At 38.9% G+C, this 10,772-nt stretch overlaps 1 protein-coding gene across 1 annotated transcript in view; it reads right to left on the bottom strand.

Moving 5' to 3' along the window:
* Positions 1–395: 395 nt before the first annotated feature.
* Positions 396–10,772, bottom strand: part of ARHGAP42 (Rho GTPase activating protein 42) — a 307,373-nt gene continuing 296,996 nt past the window's right edge. Inside the window, exons 23-24 of the mRNA XM_002799784.4 lie at positions 2,787–2,866; positions 396–1,674 (exon numbers count right to left, since the gene is read on the bottom strand). Coding sequence (XP_002799830.1) covers positions 1,586–1,674; positions 2,787–2,866 — 169 coding nt within the window. The 3' untranslated portion in view covers positions 396–1,585. The remainder of the gene's footprint in view (positions 1,675–2,786; positions 2,867–10,772) is intronic.

Genomic DNA, 10,772 nt, shown 5'->3' with positions numbered 1-10,772 from the left:
TTCTAGAAACATTAATTTAAAGTAGAAGAGATCGAGATTACAGATTATAATCGCATGTAAAGAGTTTTATACAGAGTCTGCACAGTGGGGAACTCTGAAGTAATATGATGTAAGTAATATGAAGTAAGATGTCAAGAACAAGCAGGTCAGGACTGTGGCACTCAAAGGTCAGGTAACCAGCTTTTCAGGATCTTGAGAAGAAAGGCTCTTTGCCACATATAGATATTATATTTATAGAAATAATATATTAGAATTATTGAAATAGAAATATAGAATTAATGGTTCATGCATGACCAGATGCTGATATATATATAAGTGGACAGTAAATATCTATTACTATGTTCTACCAATTGACTGAAATTGCTAATAAAGACTGTAAACTAAAAGGCACAGAAGAAAATCATGGACAGATTTTATTTCTGCTAAAGATCACGAAACAATTTCAACCTCTGTGGTTCAAAATAATTTAAGGATCTTGTACCTTTGTGTTTATTTTCTGTTTCAACTAAGGATAGACTTCAGAAGGCATAGTTTCCCTTGTAACATTTTCAAACATCTTTTTCATTTGTAGGAGAACATTTCAAAAGTCCAAATTAAATTATCATTAAAATATTTTGACACTTTACAATCTTCCAAGTGGAAGTGAAGTTGTACGCCTTGATACTCTAGTTTTACAGTTTTCCCATGATTGGTAAATATTCTTCTGTGATGTCACTACAATGCTACTGGTAGAAAATATGTGCATATAATTTATCAGTATATTTTAATGTAAAATTTTATAAAACTCTCAAAGTTATGAAGATAGTTTTATACATCCTCTAAACTAGGGGTCAGCAAACTATAACCCATGAGCCAAATTTAACCCACCACAAAAATATTTGCTATCAGGGCTTTACAGAAAAAGTTCGCTGATCCCTGTGCTAAACCAATGGAAGGTGTCTGGAATTATGGACAGATTGTTTACAGTGGAGTCAGTGTATGACCTAATTTTACTTGCTTTATAGATACCATATACATTATTGCTTTTGAATATTATCATCTACTTGGAAAACAAATAAAGTTATATTAAAGACTTACATCCTTGAAATGTTTAGGACCAGCAAAACAATCATATATAAAAGCAGTATATTTCTAAGAAAAAAAAAACAATAAATGAACAATTTAAATTACATTTTTAACTAACAATTTCAGAGATCCTCAGAGAACGCCAGGCAGTAAAGGACAGATCTCAAAATCCATATAGCAGATTCTGGTTTCCAAATTTCTGGGATATAGTATTTAATATAGTATTTGAAACTCTACAATTGCTATGGAAGAGACATTGTGGAGAGTTACATATTATCCAAAAATACATTTTTCAGAAGCAAGATATTTCAAAGTAAGAAACCAACCAAAAAAGAATGGCCAACGATTTAAATCTTTTTTCCCATTAATAAGGAGATACATAGTCTGCTGGTGAAGAACTTGATAGAAATGGACTGTTTTCACTTAGTGGGCTGATCCCTGTGTATCTGTGTCAGATAAAATCATAGCACTTATTCGTTACCATGGATACCATGAAGATACTGCCATCCACTAAATCGTATTAGAGGAAGACAACATAATTTTCTGGAACTAGTCCCGTTTTGCCTTCATAAGTTGCCTTTAACCATCCTGGTTCCACTGATGGGTACACTGGCAAAATAAACAAATAAATAGCACTCGGTCAACATTTGTGTCAAATAATTATATAAACAGATGGGTTAAAGTCCCACATCAGATTGTACGCACACAGTCAGTCCTCAATATCTGTGGGAGATTAGTTCCAGGACCCCTTGTGGATACCAGACACTGCGGATGCTCATGTCCCTGATATAAAATGATGTAATATTTGCATATACCCTAGGGACATCCTCCTGTATGCTTTAAATCATTTCTAGATTACTTGTAATACCTTTCACAATGTAAAAACTATGTAAATAGTTGCTATACTATATATATTTAAACTTTGTATTACTATTTATCTATTTATTTTCCAACCTTTTTGATCCATAGTTGGTTAAATTGTGCATGCAGAACTCCTGGAATATACAGGGCCAACTATACACTCAACTTAAATGTCCACACAAAACAATGTCACAGCCCTTCAAAGTTGGATGTCCTTTGCATTCACATAGTCAAATGAAACAATCTCTCCCTCTCATACACACATGTACAAACAGACACATACACACAAATGCCTGCAGGGGAGGAATGAATCCAGAGGGAATTTAAAAATTTTTTATTTATTTTTATTTTTATTTTTTTGAGACAGAGTCTTGCTCTGTCGCCAGGCTGGAGTGCGGTGGCGCGATCTTGGCTCACTGCAACCTCCACCTCCTGGGTTCAAGCAATTCTGCCTCACCCTCCCGAGTAGCTGGGACTACAGGCGCCTGCCACCTCGCCTGGCTAGTTTTTTGTATTTTTTAGTAGAGACGAGGTTTCACTATGTTGGCCAGGCTGGTCTCAATATCTTGACCTCATGATCCGCCTGCCTTGGCCTTCCAAAGTGCTGGGATTACAGGCGTGAGTCACCGTGCCCAGCCTATTTATTTTTTTGTGGGTTGGGCTGGGCTTACCCTCCTAAGCAGCTGGGACTACAGATGCACGCCACCCAGAGGGATTTGATGTGTTCACGCATGCCCGTCATGACAGGCAGGACTTGGGATAGAATCTGAGGCTTCTGGCTTCTACTTGAGACTCATACCACCATGCTATTCCTTCATCCTCCCCATGATGATAAACTTAGAGGGAAGTGACATACTTACCATTAGAAAATATCGCTCCTTGTGGGAAGGAAAGCTCATGGCTGTGCTCTGCTTTACAGGAGTACATGGCTTTGGCTTGGCTGAAAGAGCAAGACAACTTGTCAAAACCTTAACACTCAACCTAAGGACATCTGTATTTTAAACTCTTCTTAAAGAATGCTATTCATTTTTACTTGTCATTGGAACATAATGCGCATAAAGTGCATATATAAGTGTACGTCGGTACTTTTTCCACTCAACACAATCATGTTACCAGATCAAGAAATCAAGGATTACTAGCACACTAGAAACCTTTCTTGTGTTTCTAGGCAATGTTCTCCAGGGTAACCCCTGGCTTATAACAATATAGGTTGGTTTTAGAGACTGCTATTATTTAACTGTTTAATAAGTTGCTAAATAGGCTGTTTTTACAGCTATGTAGAAACTAAGGTTCCTAGGAACCCCAAAGCCTTTTTTTCCCCCACTTTCATGTTCAGACTATCTGAGGTGAGATCCAAAAATTAAAAGGCTTAAAGAATGGTAAGTAAGTTGATTGGGCATGATATAGGAAAAAATAATAGGATAAGTTGATGATAAATGGCAACCAACTATAGCTTCACCATCAGGAAGATGATGGGGACAGGTGAAGGCTTTGTAAACCAGAGTACACCCATCCTTAACAAGAGAAGCCAACCACTCAGCTCCCAACGTCTGTCACTATGTGCAGATTCGTGCTCAATATACCCAGATACTCTTTTTTTTCTTTTTTTTTCCAAGTGAAGTCAGAATTTAGGAATTACATATGAGATATGATCCAAAAATATTTCAGCCAACACTAGAAAGGCATCATCTGAGGCTGCTAATCAAGGCACCAGGCAGGTCTCCTTTAATCTGCAACATTCAATGACCTTGGTAAGACTTGCAGCTGATCCCAACTCCAAGCACTTTCCATCTCTTCCACAACCAGAGTCCAAGACAATAGCGTTTCCAACCTGGTCGGCTGAATGGCTTCCTGGCTTCCTAGAACCTCTATTCCCTTACAATCCATTATCTATAGAGCAGCCAGAGGACAGCTGTAAAATGCCCATCAGATCACACTGCTTCCCTGACAACCCTCCAACTGGCTTCCTACTCTGGCCCACAAACTGTATGCAGTCAGGTGCCGGGTGGTCTCCCCTGCCTCTTTGTGTCCCTGCCTCTGCTCACCTACTCGACTCCAGTCACAATGGCCCTCTTTCTTTTCAAACACGCCAAACTCACTCCCACCTCAGGCCAGCTATGTCCACGCCCTGAGATGTTTTCCTCTTGATCTTCACATGGCCATGTCCTTCAAGTTCATCTTAAATTTCAAGAGCTTTGCTGAAGGTCAGGCCTTCTCTGATCATACTCTCTGAAATAGTTGCCCAGGGAACTATCATATCTTGCTTCAAGTCTGCATGGTATTGGTATCCGGTATTTTGTTATTATTGCTGATATTTTTATCTTCTCCCCTAGATAGAATGGAATCTCCACGAACAATGTCTGATGCTTAGTAGTAACTCAGTAAATGTTAGCTAAATGAATGAGTAAGAAAAAGGAAAGATGTTCTGGGTTCATTTTCTATATGATGAGTCTTTTTAAAGATTCAGGTCACCTTATCTATCCTCCTTGGGGTCCCAGCACTATACCTGCAAGGCAGCAGTATTTGCCTTCACAGCTCTCCCAAAGCAGCAGCATTACATTATAATTTCATTTCCCTGTTGGAGCTCAACCATGGGTCTTAACCCTACACTTCCAGAATGAGGTCCAGCCATTTAAACTGGGGTTCCCAAAGACTATCTGAAGATTGGAAAGTGTAGAGAGGAAAATTCTGGACCTGCCTCCAGTCTTTTCATCAGAGGTGATGCTCAGGCTGTACTTTCAGACAGCTTGCTAGCAGGGCAGCTTTGGGAATCACCCTGAGCCCACACAGCACAACGTCCCAGTGAAACATGGTCTAAGGAAGAACTGAAGAAGTAGAGGCACTCAGAGAAGGACAGGACTTTAAAGAACTGTCTGTGTGCACGTGAACACATGCATGTGGGTGTGCTAGTTGCATATAGGTGGGAAGTGAGAACATTATCAGGTTCTGAAGACTTCTAAGAATCAGACTATGGTAGGCTCAAGTAGAATATAAATGTTTTCCCTATAAATCTTCTAGCCAACTATAACCATTTGATTTGATCAGGATATTACTGAGGACTGCAGAACCATTTTCCTAAAAAAAAGGAAAGATTTTTGCGAAAAAATCACATTTTCTAATAGCAACAGCTTCCTCCAGTAAACAGTAAGTCCATCTTTCTTTGAATCATTAAGATAAATTATAAAGAGATGTATAAGGAAACAAACTCCAAAGTTGTAGAAGTGATTACAATATTCCTTACAATGGCCTAATTTTCAAAACTGTACTTTAAAATGTACCCCAAATCTTGTAATTAATATTTTAGACATATATGGTCTCCTTTTTTGTATTTATAGTACTCTATGGGACTGGTTGAGGGAGGGGAAAAGCATACAGAATAATTATTATCACTAAATAAAGACATACATATTGTTAAATACATCAAAACCACACAGCACAAAATACTACCTGTCATGACTTTTCAATTATCTGTGCACTGACTAGACAGAATTTTCTTCTGCTGAGAGCTATAACTGCAGGTGTTAACTCTGCAGAGAGCTTTGATGATTTAATGTAGACTCTGTAACAGTGAAGTTTCCTCAGGTGCTAATGCTTCCTCTTTTACTGTCTTGGTGGATTGAAGAGGATGTGAAAATAACACTGTCACCTACTGTCTCTCTCCAGAAGATTCTAATCTCTCTTTGAAAAAGATTTTGAAAATCCTGCCTCTTACTGCTTGGGAGAGTGAGGTAACGGCACAGTCCTGAAAGCCATTTCTTCTCTTATCACTGGGAAAATCATCTGCCCACAAGCCTCATTCCTCATGCTAAATGCCGCCTAATGCATTTAATGAATAAACTTACAAAAGTTTGACTGGGTCAGTGTGCAAAATTTACCAATGCTTATCTTAAACATAAGAGAAATTTTAAAAATTCACCAAAATTGATACAATGTCTTCCGGAGGCCTGTTTAACAATGAGAAATACACATATTTTGTATGCTATTGACAGTTTCACTTCTGAAGGGAGTAGGAGTGCACGGAGGTAGAAAGATACTAAAGCAATACTATATATAAAACTGGAAATTTAAAAAAATCACAACAATCTTAAGTATTCATCAGCAGAGAACTTAAAAAATAAATTAGAGCACACCAATCTAGTGAAGTATTCTGCAGCAACTATAGATAATGCTATTGAAGAACTCATGCTATGAAACGATGCTAATGCGTAAGACAAAAAGTTTACACATTTGTTCTTGGCAAGAATCCTAAATTGCCCATGACAGTTTACCAAGAAACACTGCATTTGCTTCTTGGGCACTAGTTGGGGATTTTTTTCTTTCTTTTTCTTTCTTTTTTTTTTTTTTTTGAGATAGGGTCTCACTCCATTGCTCAGGCCAATCAAGGCTCACTGCAGTCTTGACTTCCTGACCTCAGGCGATCTTCCCATCTTAGCCTCCCAGGTAGCGGGGACTATTAGGTGCACACCACTGTGACAATTAATGTTCTGTATTTTTTGTAGAGACAGGGTTTCCAATTCCTGGGCTCAAGTGGTCCACCCGCCTTGGCCTCCCAAAGTGCTGGGATTACAGGAGTGAGCCACTGTGCCCAGCCTAGATGCAGATTTCTTAACATTAATTACATGTTCTTTTCATAGATTTTTTTTCCAACAAATACTGGCATTTCCAGCTTAAATATCTAATAATACTGAACGCCTCAATGCTAAGAACTTCCACCTGAGCCTGTACAGTTAAAGCTGCTTGTGTCAAAGACATGCATATTGCAACTCCATTGAAAATGAAGTGAAAAAGTGAGTAACAAAGTATTTTTTACGTTAAAAATGTATATTTAATTTACTCATTCAACAAGCATCTATTGTGTGTTGGGCACTATGATAGCAACAATACAGTGAACTCCTCTATCCTCCCCACATCCCCACCCATGTGTCCTTTTCTGTGTGTTTATCACGGAGGAGTAGTTTTCAAAAGCGTGGTCAAGAGAATCTGTGTATGGGACATAGAGGGGCAGGCAGGAGCCTAAGATATCATTGCTCTGAAGCTAATGGAATGTATATGACAATTCATTTATTTTGTATTATGTCAGGTATTAAAGATATTTGAAAAAATGTAAAACAGTTCAACTCTTTTGGAAAATATCATTTTTCATCAAAATTATGTTATTTGTGCTAATATGTAATAGGCTTATTCTTATTTTCAATAAATACATATTTTAAAATGTTCTGTTTGAATTTCTAATACAGTAAATATCAATAAATATAATCCATAAAAACAGAAGCCCTTTGGGGATCCTTCATGATCTTTTAAGTTTATAAGGTGTTGTGAGATCAGGAAGTTTGAGAGCCACTGCCACGGATGAGATTAGAAGGCTGTGCACCAAATTTTAACCGTTTTCTTCAGGTGATGAAATTATAAGTGGTTTTAACATGCTTCTTCATTAGTTTTCACATTTTCTAAAGGAAAATCATTAAATTATTATTTTAAACATCACAATTTTTTTTTTTTGCTTATATGTGTTATGGTGATTTCTGCATCTTGTGTGTGTCTTACATATGTAACTGTGCTCTAAACCAGTGATCTATAGCCTTATAAAAACTCAAACTCACTGGGCAAGAAAACTTTGTTGAGCTTTTTGTCCTTTGTAATTTTAAGCAAAATATTTGTCTTTTAAAATTTGACAACAGAAACATTTGATTATTTATAATGAACCAGACACTCAATTCTCAATCTGTGCTTTTAATTCTCAGTTCAACCTTCAAAGCGTATTTGTATCGACTGCCTGATTATACTACTGTAAAGTGGATCTCTGCTCTGAGTATAACTGAGACCCAGGTGAAGGTTTTATGGATACTATTTTCCATATGCCTTTATAATGGTAAGACACAGCCTAGTGACATTTGGCTCTTAAAGGGATTTTATAGGTTAAGGAAAACAATTGTAAATAACCAATGTGTGCTTAGGGCTGTGCCGGGCACTATGACATTTTTCTCTATTCTAAAGGTTCTCAAACTTTCACGTACATAAGAATCACTTGGGGAGGCTGACAAAAATGCAGCTTCCCAAGGCCTCAGTCTTGGATATTGTGGTTTATAAGGTCTATGGTAAAACCCTGGAATCTTCATTTTAACAAGTCTTGCAGCATGGCCCCTCCCATTCCAGTGAACTTGCTTTCTTACTGATCTCCAGTGATGTCTTAGGAGTTAAAACCAGTGTCCTCTCCTGATCTCCTAAATCATTTTTTTTGCAGCTTCTACCACTGTTGGCCAAGCTTTCTCATCCTGTCCATTCTTCTTTTTCTGAACCTTAAATAAAACCATTCCCCAAAGACCAATGCTTGGCCATTTGTTCTTTTTCATTTAGTAAGCCCCCCTTGCTAGGTACCCTCACCTTCACCTATACAGTGTAATTGCTGTGTAGAAGTTTCTTAAATGGCATCAAACTCCATGCTCGCTCCTGGTTCCAGCTGCATCTTTCTAACTGCCTCTCATTGGCCCTCACAGCCTCCTCAAACCCTATGGCCAAAATTTTCCCTTCCTCCTACATACGCACAAGCTAAGATCAGAAGCAAAACCACCATTCTTTCCAACACTGTCTCAGAGACTTGGAAACTTCTTTTCCTGTCCCTTACTCCTAGTATCAAAACAGTAGCCCAATCCTGATCCTATCCATAAAAATCTCCTTAGAGCTTTTCATCCCTTTTCTACTCTCCTGATTCAGGCCTTTTAAATCTTTTTTTTTTTTTTTTTTTTTTTGAGACGGAGTCTCGCTCTGTGGCCCAGGCTGGAGTGCAGTGGCGCGATCTCGGATATCGGCTCACCGCAAGCTCCACCTCCCGGGCCGACGCCATTCTCCTGCCTCAGCCTCCCGAGTAGCTGGGACTACAGGCGCCCGCCACTGCACCCAGCTAATTTTTTTGTATTTTTAGTAGAGATGGGGTTTCACCGTATTAGCCAGGATGGTCTCGATCTCCTGACCTTGTGATCCACCCGCCTCAGCCTCCCAAAGTGCTGGGATTACAGGCGTGAGCCACCGCACCCGGCTAGGCCTTTTAAATCTTACCAGTTCCATCCTAAATGGTTGACTGTTCTCTCCCCATCACAACCCCCTGGAAAATGATCTGTTCCGGTGCATCACTGATGAGATCACTCATGTGTTCAATGACCTGCAGTGCCTGCGGCAATGCCAGAGGGGTTACTTTTCTGTTGCTCGAGGCCATCCACTAAAATCTCCCAACTGGTCTCTTCCCCAAATATGGCTAGTCTTCCTGCTGCCTCTACTCTTTCTATCTCTTTCAAGGTCTAATTCAAGGGTAACCTTGAGCTCCTTAGGAAAATAACAATGAGACAGGCATTGCAGAAGGTCTGGGAAATTCCCTCAACTTCTGAGTTGTTCAGTTTTATTTAAGTGTACAAAATAATATCAGGTTAAGAGTTAGTGTTTAAATACTACTAATATATTAATCAGAGGCTTGAGTGTCATAGGCAAGCCGTTTCAACAATAATTATAATAATAGTTATTAATGTAGAAACCATCTACAGAGCACCTGTCATGTTCAAACACAGTATTGCGTACATTCCCAACAATGTGGCAAGCTGAGAATTATGATCTTCATTGTATGGATAAAGAAAATAGATTCCCCAAAATTGCTAACTCTGAGGTTACATGAACTAGAAAGTGGTGAACTAAAAATTTGAACTAGGGTCTGTCTGACCTAAAGTTCATTCATGTTCCCCTGTGCCTATCTCAGTGAAAAGTTATGACACAAATCGCAAGTATTGTGAACTGACAGACTGTGACTCTGAAGGTAGAGCTGAGTGAGCTCTAAGTTTACGTTGATGCCCATTAAAAGTTGATTCAGAGTATTCAGAATGTAAAAACATATTAAAGAAGTATGAATTGGCTAGGCACAGTGGCTCACGCCTGTAATCCCAGCACTTTGGGAGGCTGAGGCGGGTGGATCACCTGAGGTCAGGAGTTCAAGACCAGCCTTGCCAACCTGGTAAACTCCGTCTCTACTAAAATTACAAAACTTAGCTGGGCATGATGGTGGATGCCTGTAGTCTCAGCTACTCAGGAGGCTGAGGCAGGAGAATCACTTGAACCTGGGAGGCAGAGGTTTCAGTGAGCCAAGATCGCACCACTGCACTCCAGCCTGGTGACAGAGTGAGACTCTGTCTCAAAAAAACAAAAGAAGAAGAAAAAGAAGAAGTATGATTTGACTGTTGAACATCTGAGTATATTTTTATTATATGACGGCTTTCTGATTTACTTCATCCATAGATTGTTTTCTTAAAGCTCTATGGGGATTACCTCTTTGATTATGATTACTTGAGTTTTTACTTAACAGGCTGACTTTTTAGAGCTTTCTAATAAAAGGGCTCCATCTAGTGAGCAATTCAACTATGTAGCATAACAGAAGAAGTAGCAAGGTTAAATCCCTTACACCAAGGCCTAAAAATCAAGACAATCTCAGAGCAATGATGTCCGCTGTGACATGCATGGGGCTTAGTTTTCACCATGCCTTGGTCAAAAGGAAGAAGATAAAGTCGCTGCTGACAGAGCTAAAGTGCATGTGCTCTTGGCTCAGCTATTTAAATACTAGGCACTGACCATTATTCTAGGAAGAGACCCAAGTGGCTCTACTCCATGCAGTTAAAAAAACCTAATACCTGAGGGCCCTCCCTGGGCCTCGAACAAAACCAAAAAGAGTTTGAAGGTTATTGGTATCCTTAATAACTATCCCATGCTCAGTACTGTATAGGTACTTCATAAATGTTTGCTGAAAAAGTCCACATACTTTTACAGGTTGATAAAAATTCTTTGGTTAAATAACTTTTAGAGGAACTACACAA

This window comes from Macaca mulatta, chromosome 14 (genome assembly GCF_049350105.2).
Source record: "Macaca mulatta isolate MMU2019108-1 chromosome 14, T2T-MMU8v2.0, whole genome shotgun sequence".
Taxonomy (NCBI): Eukaryota; Metazoa; Chordata; class Mammalia; order Primates; family Cercopithecidae; genus Macaca; species Macaca mulatta.
The sequence above is the reverse complement of the archived record's forward strand: the minus strand, read 5'-3'. Positions and strand labels throughout refer to the sequence as shown.